The following is a 21,983-nucleotide window of genomic DNA, read 5'->3' as shown; positions in this document are numbered from 1 at the left end:
CTTTGCTCGACTCCTCTTCCTCACCATCGCTTTTCTCAACTTTAATCTCAATGGCTCACAAGAAGACCATTCAACCCAAGATTCCTGTGGAATTGGACTAGCCCAAGGTTCGCACCGTGGAGCAATTATATATCGATCACAACTGGTGTTCAAATGTTAGTTATGAGTTCTTGTCGTCATTGGCTTCCACCTTTCATGTCCCAAAGAAGATGGTTTTTGAGGTTCCTGGACCACGGAAGGGGGCTATCGACGATGAGGATTATGCCTCGAAGGTTGCCCTCTTCCCCAACATGTTCTCTTATGGGCTGAGGTTACCCTTCCCTCGTCCTGTAAGTGACCTACTAGACCGTCTCGGATTGGCCCCTCCCAACTCCACATAAATGCTTGGAGGATCTTGATGTGTTATTGTGTCCTCTGGTAGCGAGCTTTGTTAAAATCAAACCTGGAGCATGCTGACCTTACTAGCTGCGAGTTTCTTCTGACCCACAACCTTATAAAACGTGAGGGGAACATTTGCAGTTTCAAGGCAATGCAGGGGACCATTCCTATGTAGCCCAAACCCACGTCGGCCTGGAAGCGTTCCTCAAGTCCTCCTCCCAAATGCAGGGGAAGAAACTCCACACGGAGGTTGCTAGGGCTGACAGCAGCCCAGTGTCCCCTCCTCGAATTCCTATGGAGCAATCATCAACACTGATTGAGGTACGACGACTCCACCATTTGTGTTTGTCCCACTGCCATTCCCATCTATCCATCCATCGAATCCATCAAGGAAGCCTGGAGTTCTGCCATCCTAAGGGGACTGGCCGCTCCTCCTTTCACAACCGCTTTGATTTCGAAGCCTGTCATAGTTGCAGTCCATGCAGTGCCCGCCGCACCAACGGGCTCATGCAGGTTGGCCCAGGGGGCTAACATACTCTCAACGCACTTTTATGGGGCCCTCTTGGAACTGGCTCCTTATTGATCAACTTTGGTAGAACCTCCCTCTGAGTTCAACGTAGAGATGATCCCTTCCTCTCCATCCACATTGCAATCCGCCATCAAAGGTCAAGTCTTTGAGGGTATTGTTGAGGATTGCACAAGAGGCTCCAACCTAGGTGTGGAAGGGTGTCTTCCCCTGAGTCCCCTCGTGCCCAGCCGTCACAAGAGGGCCCTGATTCTACCACCGCCACCGTCAAGCTCACGGTGGCCATGACCGAGGAACCTGTTAGGAGAGCTTCTGGAGGGGAAGGAATTGAGCCAAACTTGGTCGTGTTTCCTTACCTTGCTGCTGAGTAGACTACTGCTGGTCTCTCTCCAGTGTCTGTCTCAAGGTCGCATGCTGCTAAAATTAAGATGGTCGTGGAGCCAAGGACTAAAGAGAGAATATGTAGAGCCCCAGCGAGAGAGGAGAGCCTCAAAATCCTAGCGAGTAACTTTCTTCTACCACCGAGGGCCACCTTCTCTCCCAACCCTCCATCAGCCCTGCAGAGAGGGTTGTGGAGCCCCAGTCATCCCTCGAAGAGAGCCTAGTGGAGGCCTTTCCTCCATCAGAGGCAGGAGGAGCTTGAGAAAAGTCTCTCAAATGGGTGACCAAGTCTTTGATGGACTTCTTCTCCAAGGTCTCTCGCACTGGCTTATTCTTTTCTGCCATCTTATCGATTAGGAATCTTATACATACTATTCTCGCATTTATTTTTGTTGTCGACAGGGTACATCTCAGCTGGCCATTTTCATTATGGATGGCCATGAAGTAGTTGCAGGGGAGAACCAGGCCCTCCGTTTTCTAGCACGCCAAGACTTGCTATGTGCCCTAGGGGAGAGGGACAAGAAGGAGAGCCTGGCGATGGAGCTTGTGAAAGCCCAGCTTGCTCACAAAAAGAGCCAAGATCTTGATTGAGTCGGCAACGAGGACCTTGGTCAAGGGTTCAATCGATGAACTGACTGCAAAGGTGGCGGTTCTTAAGGAGTCACTAAGCTAGTTTCTGGGGGAGAATGCTAGCTTGAGGGGTCTTCGGGATTATGAGGCTCAACGGCTTGAGCAGTTGGGCAAAGATTGTCAGTCCTTTTCTAAAGCCTTGAAATGACGAGAATATTCTTTGTCGGTTGCCTAGGCCACTACCGACCAAGAGAAAATGAGAGCCGACCAAACATCTGAAGAGTTAGAGGGAGCTGAGAAAAGGCTAGCTGCCCAGAGGGTGGTCATTGAAGATCTGTTGAGCGACCTATCTCAAGTTCAAGAGGTTGTTCCCCGCTTAGAGGGGTAGCTGAGGTCAACTTTGTTTGTCCGTGACTAGGCTTGGTCGTACGGATACATTGAAGGCCTCAAGAGGATGCATAACCACATTTTGGAGAAACCTCAAGCAGACTCAGGAGCCCCAGAGGCACACTTAAGATCCCTTGACCCCCGCGACCTCCCCTTAGACCCTGATGCGCTCAAGCACCGCTACACCCTTGGTAGAGACATGATTCCTGACACCTTCCCTCCATATTTTGATGCTTCCTATCCAGATCCTAATGCTCCTGAGCTGGATCCTGATGCTCTTGCGCCTTAGTTTTTGTTTATGTTTCTTTGTTTGTAAAGTTATGTACATTATTTTCTTTCCTTGTAAAGACCTTTGACCAAGTATCTTTAGACATCCTTGCGGCCGTTTGCTCGCGCTTTGTATACGTTTAACTATAAATAAAATTTTCTTTTTCCTTTGTTGCTTGGCCTTGGATGTTTGTTTCTCCCTTAATGTTATTTTTCCTTTGGTTTTTCTTACGTCGGCATGGCGGACCTGATGCAAGGGATAAGTCAAGTCCGTGGAGACACGACACTTGGCTCCCATGATCTTCTTGTCAGGGTCGTAGACTGAGGCAAGGGTTGAAACAAGTTCGTGGAGACATGACACTTGGCTCCCCTGATCTTCTTGTCGACCTCGTAGACTGAGGCAAGAGTTCAGGAAAGTATGTGGAGACACAACACTTGGCTCCCCTAATCTTCTCGTCGGTCTCGTAGATTAAGGCAAGGGTTGAAACAAGTCCATGGAGACACGACACTTGGCTCCCCTAATCTTCTCGTCAACCTCGTAGACTGAGGCAAGGGTTTAGGCAAGTCCATAGAGACATGATACTTGGCTTCCCTGATCTTATTGTCGACCTCAATGATTGAGGCAAGGGTTAAAGTAAGTTTATGGAGACACGACACTTGGCTCCTCTGATCTTCTTGTTGGCCTCATATATTGAGGCAAGGGTTAAGGCAAGTCCATGGAGACACAACACTTGGCTCCCCTGATCCTCTCGTCGACCTCGTAGACTGATGTAGGGATTAAGGCAAGTCCATGGAGACACAACACTTGGCTCCCCTGATCCTCTCGTCGGCCTTGTAGATTGAGGCAAGGGTTTAAGCAAGTCCATGGAGACATGACTATATGGAGGGTTTGGAGAGAATGTGAGATCATGTGCTCTTGAATCCCCGAGGCAATTTGAGGGCACTGAAAGCGCAAGGACTCCCTTGTGACTTGGTGGTGTTGAAGCGTGGGGCCTCGATAGGGAAGGAGCTAATCCCGAGGGCATTCTCAAACAACCCCACCAGTGTCAACCCCACCGACTGACTACTTTTCCTTTTTGTACCAATGTATTTCTTTTTTTTTTTAGGTTCTTCTTTTTCTTATTTGTTCTCAGCTTTTCATTCACATGCTTTGGGGAGTGCATTGGGCGAGGAGTGTAGGGGTGATGCTGATAAGTGTTATTTTTGTATGATTTTTATCACTCTTTTTATTATGAAAAACATCATTTTCCCTTCAATACTATTGATTTTATTTTATTTCTACATAATTTTATTTATTTTCTTGGATTTAAAGGAATGAGAAGATTTAGTGCAAAATGAGAGCATTTTTGTACAAAAGAAGAGACTACGGATCCAGACCAATAAGAGACAACAAGATCTGAAGAAAGCCGATGAGATTTGAGCGAGAAGCCTTGTCCCGTGGGCAACAAAGAGCTCTTTCTCTCCCAAAAGCGAGAAGACTTACCCTCTCGGTAGTCAATGAGACTTGCAACCAGAAGGCGCGAAGATTTGGCTACAAGGCTCTAGGCGATTAGATTGGGCGACTAATCTAAATTATCAACTTAAAAGACCAACCTAAACGACATTGCGGGTAACAACTAGAAAAGGCGAGATGAATCTTTCATCCCGGTCGGGAGTCTTTCCACTCGGTAGGCAAGGGGAGGGTCATGTGGTCTTTTTTACCTCCACGCCTGTTCATTTGTGACATTCCCGCCAGTTAAATTCAGAGCACACGTCATCTATTTGGTGGGATAATTCCTCCCGACCAGGATCAATCTACTGCTGATCACCAAATTCGAGTTCCGTAATCAATCTATTGGTGACAAAATCCTCCCGAACTAGGCAAATCAAACCGCATATCACTGATAGATAATTCCGATAATCTTGGGATAATTTCCTTTTATGTTAACATCTATCTTTAGAAACTATTTTTCAGATTTTTAGGCTAGATTGTAGCCGCATTTATTTTATTTTCGGATTTGAGTTTTAACACCTATTTAATCCCGTCTTGTGGGATTAATATAGAGTGTGGGTTCTTAATCTTAGTTTTAGTTTTAGTCTTTTGATTTTTGAGTTTTTAGTTTTGAGTTTCAGAGAGTCTGAGTTTTAGGTTTTCGATTATTCCACAGTTATTCTTTGAGCTTCTTTCGAGGAGGCGGATCTGGAGAGCAGAGGCGAGAGACACATGTTTCATCAACCGACTTCAACGAAGAACACCAATTTTATTCTTTTTCTTTCCAATTCTATTACGAACATTCTATTTTCTAGACCTTTGATGTAACCTAGCATTATATTCAAAGTTATTTTATTTTCAATATTTCCATGATTGAATGTTTATTCATTATTCTTAATGCTTACAATTTTCTAGTTAACTATTGTTCGATCTTTAGGATTTCAAAGAGACCGAGAGGTGATTTGTGATTAAACCTCTAGCATTAAACACCATTAGTTGAGCGAAAGCAGAGATGCTTTACCATAACTAGTGTGATTTTCAAGAAAGATCCAAAGAACTTAATGAGTCTCCAATTAGTTAAATTCACATAGAGATATGGAGTTATTAGTTGGAGATATTTTTGGTATTGTTCGAGAGAAAATATTGAATAGTTAAGGGGGTTTTATCATCCACTTGGGATATTGAGATTCTATAACAAGAAAAAATAAATTGTGTGAGATTTGCTAGGTGAAGTCAAATGCTCTAGATCAATTCTTATTATTTTTAAAATCTTAATTTTAATGTTCTTTTATTTAGTTTAATTTAGAAACCATTCTTCAAATTTTGGTTTTCCAAATAGTAATTAATTTAGTCAATTTCAATGTTCAATAGCATAATTATTCCTTGTGGGTTCGATAACCATTTTCTTCAAAACATTTTACTACTTGTTATGATTCTGTGCACTTGCAGATATATTTTTATGCGAACAGATGCCGCCTGGGTTGTCTCAATTTGTTGTTGTCGGTTTGTGGGGAGAGTGACTCCTTGGGAGCCTACGCTGTGTAGTGGAGAGCGGGCCCATATTTCTCTGGGAGAGAGGCAGAGATGCCTTGGGCTAAGCCCCCTCCTCTTTGGTCTCCCCGGGGAGCATGAGTCGCCATGTAGTTGAGATGTTTAATAGAGTTGGAGACACTAAACAGGTTAATATATAACTCATCCGCTACTACGAGTGTAAAGCTTGCAAACCTGGCTTCTCATTTGGTGGATAGGGAGTTTGGCTAGGATTCTCAGGCACTACTTATTTGGCGTTCTATCGTTGGAGATGGCGTAATATTGGATAGTCGAAGGACTAAACCGGCTCTCCACCGGGGGAAGGGTCGAGATGCCTTAGGCCATGCCTGCCCCTTTGGTCCTCCTGAGGAGGTAGTTCGCCGAACGGCTGAGAAGCTGGTTCGCTTTTTACCGCAAGGCGAGTAGGAGACATCTAATATACCGTTAGAAAAAATAAATAAGTTAGTATAACTTATCCTCAATCTACGAGTGTAGAATTTGTAAACCCTAGTGGTTTTGCCAGAGACGTGAGGTGTTATTCGCTTGGCGTTCCATTTGGTGGAGAAGAAGCGTGGCAAGGAGTCTGAGGCATTGCTTGTTTGGCCTTCTGTGGTTGGAGATGGCGTAATGTCGGGCAGTCGAATGACTAAACCCGCTCTCCATCGGAGGAGGGGTCAGGATGCCTTGGGCTAAGCCCACCCCTTTGGTCCCTCAAAGAGGTAATTTGTTGAACAACTAAGAAGCCAGTCCACTCTTTGCCTTGATGGGGGTGGGATAAGTTGCCAGACAGCCAAGAGGCTGGACCCGCTCTCCCACGTGAGGAAGGCTGAGCCGTCTGCCTATTGATCCTCACGGTAAGGTAAGTTGCCGAACAGTTTGGAACTAGACCCGCTCTCACCCGTTGATATCATCGGGAATGTAAGTATTGGGCAGGCTGATGCTAATCCCATTCTTCGTCGTGACGAAGGTCAGGGTAAGTTGCTGAGTAGCCGAGGTGTTGGACCCGCTCTTCATCGTGGGAAGGACAAGATGGCCTTAAGGCTGGTCTCTCCCTTTACCTCCCGCGAGGAGGTAAGTTCTCAGGCAATTTGAGATTGGACATGCTCCCTCTTGTTGATGTTCATGAGGAAGGTAAGTGTCGAGTAGTTGAGGGCTGGCCCGCTCTCCATCGTGAGAGGGATAAAGCAACCTTCGGGGCATAACTCATCCATTTGGTACCTCACAGGGAGGTAAGTGTTGGACAGCTGAGCAGCCTGTCTACTCTTCACAGTGATGGGGGCGGGGGAAGTTGTCGAGTAGCTGAGAAGCTAGATCTGCTCTCCCTGTGAGGGAAGTTGGACCGCCTGCCCACCTTATAGCCCTCATGGAGAGGTAGGTAGTCGGGCAGTTTAGGACTGAACTCGCTCCAGCAGGTTGACACCATAGGGAATGTAAGTGTTGGGCCAGGCTAGTGCTCATCCCACTCTTAGTCGTGGCGGAGGTCGAGGTAAGTTGTTGGGCAGTCGAGGGGCTGGACCCTCTCTCCGTTGCGGGAGGGATGAGATGACCTTAAGCCATATATTGCCCTTTACCACTCGCGGGGAGGTAACTTACCAGACATTTTGGGACTGGACTCACTCTTGCCTATTGAAGCTCACGAGGAAGGTAAATGACAGACAACCAAGGGCTGGCTCGCTCTCCACCTCGAGATGGTTAAAGCAACCTTAGGCGAAACTCATCCCTTTGGTGCCTCGTTGGGAGGTAAGTAGTCGTCAATGGAGATACGTTGATGGAGATTATGTTGTTGGAGTAAGGAGTCGAGATAGGCGAGACATATTTTATCCCTGAAAAGTCACACTTTCATTAATAGAGTTTATATTATCGACATGGAAATATAAATTACAAGTCATAAAGTTCTTTTGCCATAAAACTTTCGCAGATACTCAGCGTCCTATGGGCATGGACCATGTGCACCCCGCTATTTCTTAGCTTCAATTCTTGCACGTAACACTCCCGTGCCAAGACTTGTTCTCCTCGAATTTCTGTCACCTCCTAAGAGGTCAGGAACTTCATCTTCAAGTGGTAGGTCGACATTACTGCCCTTAAACTATTGAACGTGGGTCTATCGATTATGGCGTCGTATGATGAATGAGCCTTTACCACCAGGATGTCGACCATGACAAAGATCGTCGAGGGGGCACTGCTTGCCAAGACGGAGAATGTGATGGTTTCGACCTGCTGGACTATTTCCCCGGAGAAACCCTTCAGTGGCATGGGAGCTGGTTGGAGTCGAGTGGCATCTATCCCCATCCGAGTAAAGGCTTCCCAGAATAGGATGTCTGCAGAGCTACCGTTGTTAATTAGAATCCTCCTAATGGTGAAGTTGGCGACCAGCATAGGCCTTCGAGGGGGCGTTGCATGCCAAGACGGACAATGTGATGGTTTTGACCGAATGGACCATGTCCTTAGAGAAACCCTTCAGTGGCATGGGGGCTGGTTGGAGTCGGGTGACATCTATCCCCATTCGGGTAAAGGCTTCCCAGAATAGGATGTCTGCGGAGTTGCAGTTGTCAATAAGAATCCTCCTAGTGGTGAAGTTGGCGACCACCATAGTCACTACTAGGGCATTGTCATGCAGATAGAGGACCCCTTCCTCGTTGTCCTCTCTAAAGGAAATGATGGGGCCGATTCGTTTCTCCTATACTTGGTGGGGCGGCACTCTATCGAATACACTTCTCTATATCTCGCTCGCTTGGAGTGCACCTCCCGCAATGGTTCTGATTTCCCCTTCTTGATGTGGTGCATGGGGGCGATCGTGTTGGGGTCCCTACGCTGCTACCCTTTGCCTCAGGCTCCCTTCCCTCCTTGGCCTTCTGACTCTGTTCACACTTCTTTCCCGCGATCTCTTCCTCCACTCCCATTTTGGTCTCTAGGCGGGAGGGTATCGTGGCCTCGGCCACCTAGTCTGCTCTCTTTCCTCTTTCAATGAAAGGCAATCTTCAGTATTATGAGTGTTGGACTAATGGTAGGTGTAATAGTGACTGCTAGTGCTCTTGTAGTCATTGTTTGGGCGTGCTGCGGTATTCTTTCTGGATGGCGGGTGACGGTCGGTCAAATCAAAACCCCAGGCCCTTCATAGGGGCTTATTCTCTCCTATTGTCGCGTGGCCTTTTCTACAGCTTCTCGCGAGCCTTGCCTCTGGTTGGTGCTTTCCCTTTCTTTTCTGTCTGTTCTAGTTTTTCTTCCTCGGCTCGGTCAGGGCCTGGAGTGTGTCCTCGGCGTTAATAAAGTTATCAACTTGATCCATGAATTATCGCAGCATGGTAGGATTTCTTCTTGCCAATTCTGCCATAATTGGGATCAGGGCCACACTCCTTCTAAAAGCGCCGCCAAAGTTATCTTCTCATCCTGGTCGTCTGTAGTCATATTTTGAAAGTATTAATAAACCCATTATTACTAATGTTATAAAACAATTATCTCCTGACAATGGCTCATCTACCTGTTTACATCTAGTTACCACATTTGTATATGAGAATATAAATTTTCAAGGTTAAAACTTTGGAGTAGGTTCTCACAACTTAGCTCACATGTTTAGGGTTTTGCTACGTATAAATCGGTCTGTTAACACACCACTTGTTGTGGGGTCCATTACAATTTAAAAAAAATTTCAAAAATCAATAATTTCTTAGAAGTGTTACGGTCACAAAGAGGTTCTATAAAAATAAATCCACAAATTGATATAACTTCATATGATATATTAGATATATTTTACAATAAAAGTAACTTTACAATCTAAAGTACCAAATCAAACCACATCAATTTACGGATTTATTTTTGTATGATCTCTTTGTGACGAAAGTATTTTTTATAATTTTTTAACATAATTAATGTGGAAGATTTTCACATTAGCGTTGTGTTGTATGTGTTAAAAATTAGGTTTGTAAATAAACCTTTTATTACTTTTATGGTGCAATTATAAAGGTATTCTCATAATTGAAAATATGCTACCGTTCAAGAAGAAAATCCAATGGAAACTGTACTTAGTGGCTCCAAGATTTTTTAAAAAAGAAAATGAAAGAAAAAAGAAAGAGTTGGGATCCAATGGAAGATTGGTTGCCACGGATGAGGTACGATGGGGAGTGCTCGTTACAATCCATGAGTTTGAGTGGGCATCTTGTGTTTTATAATTTGTTTTCCTAAAGCAAGTGGGGATGGCCCAGGAAAGGGTTGCCCTTTTTGTCGAGATTTTACAGGAGTTCGGCTACCATTAAATATCCCTTCAGTTTTTAAACACTTGCATGATCGCCTCTGTAAGCTTGCTTAGGAATATAAGTACCACAAGATCACTGAGCAGTTACCCATTTATTTAAAAAATAAAAAATAAAAAATATTCAAAAGTAATGAAGATCACATTTTATAAATGGGATGAAAATATACAATCGGAAGGTCCAACGCCATGCTATAACATAACCACATTGTTTGCGGAAAGATAATGTATTTTTCAATTTCTTTTGTCTCATGTGGTTGTTTAATATATATATATATATATATATATATATATATATATAAATATAACAAAAATGTTAGCAGGATGGTTCAGGTTAGGTTCACCAATTGGTTAAAGATGGCGTAACAGTTGGTAGTATGTGTCCCAACCTCTTAAAGGCGCTCCTTGCCTAATGAAACCTAATCGTGATACCTCAGACCGCACATTCATGTCAAAAGATGATCTCATTGAGACGACATGTTTCAGTTTTATAATAAATAATTTTATGATCTAATATGCAAGGCTGACTCAATGGCAAGGCCATTGTCTAAGGCCCCACTCTATGCAAGGCCATTACTGATGATAGTGTAATTTTTTGTAAAGCTGAAGTTGATACAAATATCAAAATGCAACTACTGTTGCATAAGTATGAGAAAGCTTCAGGGCAAAGTATTAATCGTGAAAGAACCTCTATGATTTTTAGTAGGAATGTGAAGGAGGATCTGAAAGCTGAGATCATATGAGAAGTATTTGGACCTCCCACCTATGGTGGGCAGATCTAATCATCGAGCCTTTTCTGGGATTAAACAGAGACTTTGGCAGAAACTTCAGGTTTGGAAGGGTAATCTCTTGTCTCAAGGGGGTAGGGAAGTGCTTATTAAAGTAGTGGCTATGTCTATCCCAACATATGCTATGAGCTGTTTCAAGTTTCCAGCTTATTTGTGCCATGAGTTGGAGAAGATGATGGTTCGGTTCTGGTGGAGAAAGAGATATGAGGAAAATATAATACATTGGGTTAGCTGAGAGAAATTGTGTGATTCGAAGTATAGAGGGGGTTTAGGTTTCAAAAACTTAAAGCTCTTCAATATGGCTCTTATTGCTAAGCAATGGTGGAGAATTATACAAAATGAAGACTCTTTATTGCATAAAGTCTATAAGGCCAGGTATTTTCCTAATACAATATTGTTTGAGGCTAAAGTGAGATATAACTCTTCCTAACCTTCTTGAAGAAAGGTTGTATGTGGAGAGTGGGTGATGACAAATCTGTGAAAGTGTTTAAAGACCCATGGATACCAGGCCTTCGTGTTGAGCAACTCCTTGAACAGACTCAGGTGCAAGATTGAGGTTTAAAACTCAACTCTCTGATTGATGATGATACTCAGTGGTGGAACGTGGAAAGGGTGAGAGCTCTATTCAATCCAAATATAGCAGCAAATATCTTGAAGATAAGAGTTTGTACCAGTTTAAATGATACATGGTTCTAGTCTTAAGAGAAGAATGGTCTTTATTCAGTTAGAAGTACCTGCAAGTATTTCTAGCAATTATCAACTTAACAAGTGGGTGAAAGTTCTATGGAGAGAAGAAACAAATCCTTTTCGAAATGTTTATGGCAAGTAAAATTACCTAATAAGATGAAGATTTTTGCATGGAGAGCATGTAGAGATAGCCTGCCAACTTTTCATAATTTAAAAAGGAAATATGTTATGATGGAAGATAAGTGTGCTTTTTGCTTACAACAACAAGAAGATCCTGCACATGTTTTTTTTTATTGTTCTAATGTAAGACATCATTGGTCAATCCATCTTCCTGTGATGCACAATACATATTTAGGTTTGTCTTTCTGGGATTTAGCAAACACTATGAAGGATAAAGGTTCAGAGGAAGCTTTGACAACTTTTGTTTCTGTTGACTAGGGCTTATGGTATCATAGGAACAAATTTATTTATGAGTAAGTTTCCCATAATCCTAGATATGTGATTAATTATGCTTTGTCCTCGCAGCAAGAATATAAAAATGTTCAAGTGTTTGATGCTGATAGTAAGAAGATCAGAAAGGTATGCTTCCGGAATCCTCCCCTATCTGATTTTTTGAAACTAAATGTGGATTGAGCTATATTTTTTTATCAACAAAAAGCTGGTGTGGGTGTAATTCTCAGAGATCATAAAGGTGAGGTACTTGTTGCTTGGAGCAAAGTGGAGGCAGAGGTGATATATTCTGATTTTAGTGAAGCTATAACTATGTTAAGAGGGCACCATTTTTGTCCTCAATGGGGTGTCCTGAGATTGATGTTGGAAAGTGATTGCCTAATTTTAGTCAATGAACTGCTACATTCAACTAATAATTTTACTGCTCTAGGGTTTATAATGCAAGATATTAGAAGACTATTGAATGGTTTCCAACACTACAAGAAACACCATGTATTTCCATGAATGCTCTTGCAAGAGGCTAGGGTATTACACATTAACAGAATGGGGAAATGAAGCTACTCACCAATTGACTCGGCATGCTTGTAATGTTTTAGACACTAAAATGTGGTGGGATTTTATACCATCTTTTGTATCTCAAACTATTTGGCTAGATAATAAGAACATTTTGTAAGCTATTTTCAATGATATGACAATTTTTCTATGAAAAATAAGTAAATAAAAAAATAAAAGTAAGGTATTTTTTTTTTTATGAAAAAAAAATAAAAATCATTTCATTAAATCAGATTTTAAATAATTTTCATATTTTTTAATATGTGCAAGGCCCCATAATATTAAATTTAATATTTAATACAATGAATTATTTATATTTTAAAATAAATTTTTTAAGATCTTACTAAATTGAAGTACAAAATTTGCATCGAGACCTCATTTTAAGTTGTTGTATTAAATATAAATTAAAAAAAAATTATTAAAGATTTTAAGTAAAAATTTATTTTATTGACAATTTTGAAAATATTTTATATAATATTTTATATTTTATTGTATTATAATTACGAATTACTCACTTAAATTTTGTCTTAAAAGTCGACTCTGTCAATATGTCACGTTAAATTATATTAATTTATAAATACTATTTTGAAATTCTTTTATAAAAAGGGGTCATTACTATAAAGCTTAGGGCTGTACAAAAATCGACAGCACCGGCCGCCACCGATGCGAACTGACCAGTCGCATTAGGAACCGGCCGAAACCGATGGAGAACCGGTCGGCGTACGATGGAAATTTCAAGAAACCGACATTCAGTAGTTCGGTCTCGGTTTGAAGCTGGACCAGACTGCTGAACCGACCGATATAATAAAATCTTTTTTTTTTTAATATACCCTTATCAAAATGGCACCGTTCCACTTAAGTTTAAATGGAACGACGTCGTTTTAGTTAATAAGTATTACAACAGATATTGGAAACGACGCCGTTTGGCATTAAACCAAATGGCGTCGTTTTATTAAGGACGTAAGAAAAAAATAATAAGTCTGAAACGACGCCGTTCCACTTAAACTTAAGTGAAACGACGTCGTTTCGATAAGAGTCTTCTTCTTCCCGAATCGTCTTCTTCCCGAACTCTCCTCTGTAACTCTCTCTCTCTCTCTCTCTCTCTCTCTCTCTCTCTCTCTCTCTCTCTCTCTCCTATGCATCTCTCCCTCTCTCATTCTCTCTCATTATTCTCTCAGTAGAACTGCCAAAGAACTGATGTCGACCGAGACCCGGTAGAGAACCGCCTCGATTGGTGTCCTCCTCACCCTCGACCGGTTACGGTCGGCCCCTCCCCCATTTTTTAAGACGTCGGTCAGCGTCGGTTTTGCCCAAAAATCGCGCCGATGACGTCGGTTTTCACTTCTAATAAAGCTACAAAAACAAAACAAGAAATAGAGAAACTATCGTAAGTGAATGTAACGTTGTGTTATGTGCGAATACTTCTTCCAAGCCACTTTTCGTGTTTAAGCCACCCAGGATGAAATGCATTGCTTCATTTTGAACCTGATTAAGGCTTCATTTGGATAGTGAAAGTGTTTCATCTAATTTCATTTCATCTTATCATTACAACTTTAAAAAATTTTCACATAAAATATAATAAACAATTTAACTTTTTCAAATATCAAAATAATAATAATATTAAAAAATAATATTATAATAATATTTTATTCAACTTTCAACTTTAATCTCAATTCATCTCACATCACATCATCTCAACTCACTATCCAAAGAGCACCTAAGTCTCAAAAAGTCTTACTTAGCAGTGTTTACCTTTAAAAGTTTAGCCAATAAGGCATAGATTAGTTAATTGAAATGCTTTAGTCATAAGAGTAAATTCGTAAACTGATTTGATTTGATTTGATACTTTATATTATAAAATTATTTTTATTATAAAATATATCTAACGTATCACACTAAGTCACGCCAGTTTGCGAGCTTATTTTTATAAAATTTTTTTGTAACTATATCACTTCTCAAATTAATTTATTTTAAAGACATCCCTCATAGATCAGTTATATAAGTTTGATTAAACTACTAAAATGACATTTTTAATTATTTCTTTATTTCTACTTTAGCTAAAACTTATAAATGTTCACCCGATCTGACCTGGCCCGAAAATTGACAGTCTGACCCGACCCGATTCAATGATGTTTCCGTTCACCCGTTTACTCGAATACTTGACCCAAAATTTCGGAAGAAACGGGTATTCCAACCCTTTTTTTTTTTTGAATTTTTTTTTTACAACACACAAGGGCGACCCATTGTGCATTAGTTTTTATAATTATTTATTATGTTCTTTTTACATTATTTTCCTTTTTCATTTTCTTCTCAAATTATTTTTTTTCTTTTTCTTATAATTTTCTAATAATAGCTTGGTTTGGAATTTAAAATCATCTTAACTTATCTCAACTCATCATTATAACGTTTTTTAATTCCCAACACAAAATAAAATAAACAATTCAACTTTTTCAAATTTTAAAATAATAATAATAATAAATAATAATATTCTAACAATATTTTATAATCTCAACTCAACTCAACTCAACTCAGTTCAATATCTAAACACAGTAAGTTTTCATTTTTCTGAATATTTTTCTATTTTTTAGTTTATAATGTTAATTAATTTGATTTTTTAAAAATTAATTTTTCAAAAAGAATACGAGAGCATCATTCAGACAACCAACATCATAAGACCTAGGATTTTATAATTTATTCTCATGTTGAAGGAAGTGCTCAAGAATGCATTGGTCTCAAGAAGTCACTAGTTTATTACAAAGGAAGCGTTGGAAAAGGTGGCACTAAAACTGATTGAATGATGCATGAGTTCCGTCTCCCATTACTTTTGTTTTTTAAGAAAACGAAAATCAACCCAAAAAGAAAATGAACCCAAAGTACCTCAGATGGCTCCAGATGCGTGCCTCACGAGTCCAGAAAGCTTTGGCAAGATGGCAGAAATAGCAGCCTTCAGATGTGATTGCAAGATTGTTGAGAGGGAGAGAGTAAAGCTGCAACAGAGAGATGATTGAGAGCTGTGATGGAGAGAGTGATTGAGAGCTGCAGAGTGAGCCGTCGAGCGAGAGAGAGGAGTGTTACTGCCTTATTGATATCAGGTAGGGTAAAATCAATTAGGTTTTTATATAAATCAGGTATCGGGTATTAACCGTTTAAAAAAGAAAACGGGTTCGGCTAACCGGTTCCCTTTTTTACCTCAACTGGATCGGGTTTTTCAGGTCGGGTCGGTTCAGAAAATCGACCGAGAGGTTTTTTTGAACAGCCCTACTAAAAATACTAGAAAGGCATTGAAATTGGAGTCGTAGAAAGTTGAATCAAATGGAGGCCAATGGTACCGGTGGTGGGTGAGGCCCAACATCCGGCCCGCCCGTCTCCCTACCCCTCGGTTCGGCCCTTGCCACTGGCAGGCGTGGACATCTACCTGCACACTCAATTCGCACGCTATAAAGAGTTGAGGAACGGAACTCAGGCTGGGTCCAAACCAGCCCAGCATATTTTATATATATACGTTTAAATATATAATAATATAATAATATAAATCATAATATCATATATATTAGAAATGAATCCTTAACTATAAATATCATTTTTTTTCCTCTCCCCTATCATTTTTCTCATTCTCAGCTTCCATCCTCCCATACTCTTCTCTTCTCCCCCTTTCTTTGAGGCTTCCACACCTCAGTGGCCACTATCCTCTCTTCTCACTCATTTTTGTTCTTCTTCTCCTCCTCTTCTAAGCCAGCTTCTACGCTCCTTTTATTGTCGTAGGTCATATTTTGTTTGAGACCCATTGTTGGTGGCTGCGACTGTGGGTGACAAGTTTGTGAATTTAATGACACACAACCACGACCATGGCTACCATTGGCCATATAGATCTGCCCACAAATCTTTGAAGATATATGCACATATTTGTGTGACCTATGACCACAACCGTGGCTCGTGGGTTTGTGCATAAATGGTACGTGCACATATTCAAGTCTATGAAGATATGTGCAATTAGTACTTGATTTTGTTGATTTGTACTTTTGTAAGTTTGTTTTGATTTTTTGTTGGGTTTGTGAGATTTTTCTAATCTATATGTTTGTTTAGTTTTATTATCATTGAATGATCTTTTATTGGATGATTCTTTATCATCTAATGATGATAAATATGCCACATCTTACATGGTGGGAGGAAAATAGGAGAAGAGTATGGAGTATAGCACTTGTAGTCTAACTTAACCTAGCTTTGACAATTATTAACTAAGCCATATGCATCACAAACAAATATTTGAAATATTCGATATAATCACAAAAAGGCTTCATTTGACTAGCAATTAGAAAGCCCTAAGATACTAGTTGTGAAAACGAAGGCACTTAAAGTGAGTCCTAACACAAAAAAGCTAAAAAAAAAAAAAAAAGGTGGCCGCCCATGAGCAACATGGCTATCCCTTTCAATCCATTACACATCATCAAGACCCAAACTAATTGGGCATCTCATGTTCTATTAGTGACTACTCGCAAAAGCACGCCTACCAACTGCAATGTATGATGCAGATATGCACGTGATAAAAATCCAACCCCACCTCATAATCCGGTCCGATATTATTAGAAATCAAATAAAAATAATTTTAATGGGCCTAAATTCAAACCCGGCTCATTACAATTTATCATGTGACTTGCTACATAAAATTATAGGCAAGCTCAAAAATTCGGTTAGGTCTATTAAATGGCCCAACCCATTTACTGAGCACAAAGAGAAAGGAGTCGAGGACCCTTAAAAGCCCAAAAATAAGCCCATTAGACCAAATAGACCCAAAACAACCTCCGGGCACATGCGTCAAGCCCATAAAATGGACCCAACTCGTGTTACCCAACACCCTACCGGCCGATAACATGTGAAAACTGCAAGATGATCCGTAACACTTTCAACCCCTGCACGGTGATCTCATCCTCCACACATTACCTCCACCCAATCAGCGTCGTCGACCACAGTACCATCAAGCATCTGTTTTTTCTACAAGCAAGAACATGTAAAGAACAAGACTAGCAAGCGTCGGAAGCATCCTACAGAAGCCAGAACCACACTTGAAACAAGAGGAGATTACCAGCTAGCACCACTTTGAGGTTAGTGCTCCGTCTCTACACACAGAAAACCGGCCAATCCATACGAGCAAGAACCTCTCTCCCAGGTTCAGCCTCGTTGCACCGTCATCCTCCCTCTGTCCAGACCTGCACTGTGAACCAGCCATGCACCTGTCTCCGTTCTCTCTCTCTCTCTCTCTCTCTCATGCACCTCGTAGGTTAGGGGTGGATGCGTTAACAGGTCTGGTCTAGCTAGTTCATGGGTCACTCGGCTCAAGCATACACTAAGGTTTATGCCGATTGGATTGAGAAATGATTTCAACTCATATTATCATTACAAAATTTTCAAATTCTTATATAAAATATAATAAATAATTTAATTTTTTACAAATTTTATAATAATAATAATATTAAAAATAATATTATAATAATATTTTATTCAAATTTTAATTTTCAACTCAATTCATCTCATTTCAATTCATTGTCCAAATCATACATTAGTTCAGAGGTAGTACGGGTCACAGGTAAAAGGATTACGAGTTGTGTGAAGTCATGTGTATTACGACTAGTGGGTTCTTGTTATTAGGTTCCATGAAAACAAATATGGGGGGTTACATGCATGCTGATCTACGGTTCTGGGTTGCGGGTTTGCATGCATTACGCGAATTCGCATGGATCACAAGAGTTTGCATGGGTTATAACACCAATTAAAAATTTAATATAACTTTTGAGCCTGTACCATGGGTTTATGTGTTACGGGATTGTGTACGTGACTTTGGTTAAATATACAATTTAAGGGCCGTGTATCAGAAGAAAAGTGGTTGTGATTATTTTATGTTACGAGGTTAATGTTTAATGATTTACAGACATCATGACCTTAAGTACGTTGGTCACCGGTTGGATATCAAATATTTATTATGAGATCAAGTGATAAAAAAAAAATTGTTTTGTCTGAAGTAGGGAAAGAAACTTTGCTAAAAGCTGTCCTGCAGTCAATCCTTACATATAACATGGACATCTTCAAAGTACTACCAAAGACCATTATAAGGAGTCTCAACCACATGCTGCTGCAGTCCTTTTGGTGGGGTCAAAAGGATAATAGTTAAAAAATCCACTGGTTGAGTTGGCAGGCCCTTGGTAAACCCAAACCTAGAGGGGGCTTAGGTTTTAGAGAATTTGAACATTTTAATCTAGCCTTATTGGCTAAACAAGGCTAGATGATTCTTCAAAATCCTACTTCTCTTGCTGCCCAGGTGCTCAAGGCCAAGTATTTTGTCAACTCAGATTTCCTTTCAGCTAAACCAAGAGCTAATGACTCATTTGTATGGAGGAGCTTCCTCTCAGCAAGACCCATTCTCTCTGAGGGTTTACTATGGAGAGTAGGTGACGGGAAAAAGATCAAAATTTGGCATGATAAAATGGCTCACTTGCCCATCAACTTTTAGAATTCAATCTCCAGTAAGCATACTGAACAGTGAGGCTTATGTTTCTGAGCTAATTAACCCAGCTACAATGCAATGGGATCTTTCTCTCATATATGCCATTTTCTCAACTTTTGAGGTTGATCTAATAAGTAAGATGATCATTAGTCCTTGTAGGAGCCATGATATGCTTACTTGGAGATGCTCAGCAGATGGTAAATTTTCGGTGAGGAGTGCATATCAACTACAGGGCACCATGAAGGATAATAAACTGGGACAACCATCAGGGCACTCAATCAGCTCGAACTTTTGGAAGAAGATTTGGGGTATCAAGGCACCCCCAGCCACGAAATATTTTCTGTGGAGAGCAGCTAGTGAGTCTCTTGCCACTAATCTCAACTTGCACAAGAGAAAGGTGGTGGAGTCTCCACTTTGTCCTATCTGCTCTATGCATCCTGAATCAGTTGCACATGCTTTCTGGACTTGTTCGGCAGCCCAAGATGTGTGGTCTATGAGCTCTAGAAGGATACAAAAACTATGTATGCAGGATGGTTCCTTCAAAGAAATTTTGATGCCAATGTTGGATCAACTATCCCCATTGGAACTTATAGAGATAACTGTTAGAACTTATAGAGATAACTGTTACTGCTAAAGCTGTTTGGCACAAAAGGAATTCTTGGCTATTTGAGAAGCATTTTCACCCTCCCATCCAAGTGTCTAAACAGGTCCTTGCTGAGCTGAATGCCATTGGCACTTGGCTAGAGAACTCGGAAAAAAGGATTAAGGTCCAGGTGCCTCATATCACACAATGGTTTGCCCCTCCAACAAAATTCTTTAAGGCTAATTGGGATGCAGCCATAGATAAATGTAACTCGAGATTGGGAATTGGTGTGATTATCAGGGATTCAGATGGTAACATCATAGCCTCTTTATGCTCAACTATTCCCTTAACTCCTGATCATAGCCTCTTTGTGTGTTGAATTGGGATTACACCAGTTCATCTTAGAAGGGGACTCTCTTGGTGTGGTGAAGGCTGTCCAACAAGGAAAGGAGAGTTGGAGTTCAACTGGTATGGTTATTAGAGACATCAAGGTGTTATTATCCAAGGTTCGTGGATGGTCTATCCAACATGTTCCTAGGGAAATCAATGTAATTGCCCATGTTTTAGCAAAATTTGCCCTGACCTGCTTGGAGGACTGTATTCTCATTGAGGACTATCCTTCATGTATTCAGCATTTGCTCTAATGATCGATATTTGACATTTTCAGAAAAAAAAAGTGAAAATTATCTAAGGACGTATTATAGGTCTAAGGTGTAGCCAAGGGATCAAATTCTTGTCCTCTTCTAACTAATTCCCATAAAATAATAATATAATATATTATCATCATCATCATCAATCAAGACAACCAATCATATACAATATAATAATCTAGTAATATTATTTATAAAGAGCCGGGGGTTACATTTCGGGCCTTACATTGTTTGTGCACGTGTATAAATGTGTGAGAATATAGAAGCATATATGAGCCTCATACAAAAATATAAGATAGCTGAGCATAGGGTAGATCTCTACTTTCAAATCCCAAAGAAATGTTGTGATGCCCTTAGATTTTCACTTAGGATTTGGCAGACTCTAAAGCTTTGGGACATGCAACATAAGATTACTTGCCCCCGTTCATGATAAGTAAAGATGTATTGCACCTAGTATTCATCTAACAATATGCAATATTTGCAGCGAAAAATATTTTTTTGAGCAATACTATGTCCAAATATATGTAACAATACGAGTACTGGAGACAACGCTCCTTAAGTACATGTAAATACTACTAAAAATATACTAAGCTAATCCTTCGAGTAGCTTGAGCAACTCAGCCAAGGAAGCCATCATACTATTGATGAACTGGAGCATCGAGGCTATAAGCTCTGCGTTGTGGTGTTGAAACCTAATCGATCTCCTCTAGTCGACCGTCGATACTTTTTCCAATCCTGGCACATGATCTACCATTTCGAGGGGGGTGGTAGCTGAGACTACCAAGTGAGATATGATTACAAATTTCGCAAGTTAACAATAACTTTAACTAGTAGTGTAGAGATGCATGCATCATTGTAAAAACATGAATGCTGTCGTGAACATGAATAACATGACGTCACTTGGCAATTACGTGAGATGAACTCTGACATGACATGAACTAGGACTGTACGTGAAATAACGTGATATGAAAACTGAATATGATGTGAACTGAATCTGAAGAAAACTTGAAATTGAACATGAACTTGGAATCTTGTTTCCATATTAACTACTTGATTAAACATGAATTATGGATGCTACACAGATCCCCTTAAGCCGTGTGCCCCAGCCAATAATGTATCACATCACAGGTATCTGCACCAGTTGTGAGGGCATTAACATACACATCACCCCACGAGTATCTGCATCCGTTGCAAGTATATAATGCACGCATCTCGTGATATTTATTTGCACCCGCACGAGTGTGTATAACACAGTTTTAAATATCGTGTCATATTGGCTGGTATTATCATGCTGGGGTAGTGACCTATATAGGAAATGTATGTGTTTCGTACCGAGTCAAATATCAGTCGTACCGGTGCATTTCGGTAAATATTGGCCAGTTTTCGGTGTACTGGCCAAAATTAGTGGTTTTTTGTAATTAATATAAAAATTCTGATTTTTTCGTAAATATCACTCCAATTCTCATATCTAACGTCTATTTTTTTAACTTTTTTTAATCCATTTTTCTCGAGGATTGAAAATCAAATCCCTAGTCCCCTTTTCGTGATGAAGATGAGTGATTGTTTTTTTAAATAGTTGGATTGCGAACTTAGAAGTATTGTTTACTTTTATAAATATGTGTTTTAACTTTTTAAGACTTGCATTGATATTATTTTGAAATATAATTTATACATATATAATTAATTTATTCTATATAGACTATCCCGAAACGATATCCAAAATGGTACCGGTATCTAAATGTTTTGTTCCAGTGCCTTAACAGAAACGACAATCGAAACGGTATTTAAAACTTTGATATAACATGAACGTGAACTTTGGTTGGCACCATTGGTGTTTGTGCATGACTTCGCTCCGGCGACCAATTACTTAGGCTCCATTTGAAGCTTGTTAACGGTACTTTGTCAATCTAGAGAATTTCATAACAGTTTAGACACTCTAGTGTGAATAATGGAGTTCCACTAGGATATTATCTCATCCTAAGACTTGGGGTGGTGATAAACATAAAAAACTCAATTGACTT

General features: G+C 40.3%; 1 protein-coding gene across 1 annotated transcript; it reads left to right on the top strand.

Annotated features, from left to right (window-relative positions):
- The first annotated feature begins 18,967 nt into the window (after positions 1-18,967).
- On the top strand, positions 18,968-19,956 carry LOC108995748. The gene is made up of 3 exons (XM_018971377.1): positions 18,968-19,250; positions 19,366-19,623; positions 19,676-19,956. Exons 1-3 carry the CDS (start codon positions 18,968-18,970, stop codon positions 19,954-19,956), a joined length of 822 nt encoding a protein of 273 aa, XP_018826922.1.
- Positions 19,957-21,983: the final 2,027 nt, after the last annotated feature.

The sequence above is a fragment of the Juglans regia genome, chromosome 2 (assembly GCF_001411555.2).
Source record: "Juglans regia cultivar Chandler chromosome 2, Walnut 2.0, whole genome shotgun sequence".
Lineage (NCBI taxonomy): Eukaryota > Viridiplantae > Streptophyta > Magnoliopsida > Fagales > Juglandaceae > Juglans > Juglans regia.
The sequence above is the reverse complement of the archived record's forward strand: the minus strand, read 5'-3'. Positions and strand labels throughout refer to the sequence as shown.

Bases quoted from the DNA above. Each gene is read 5' to 3' on its own strand.
- LOC108995748 (XM_018971377.1), top strand. From the start codon at position 18,968: ATGAAGGATAATAAACTGGGACAACCATCAGGGCACTCAATCAGCTCG. The intron at 19,251-19,365 runs GTATGCAGGATG...TTACTGCTAAAG, and splicing joins TAGAAGGATACAAAAACTAT to CTGTTTGGCACAAAAGGAAT. The intron at 19,624-19,675 runs GTAACATCATAG...TCCTGATCATAG, and splicing joins GATTATCAGGGATTCAGATG to CCTCTTTGTGTGTTGAATTG.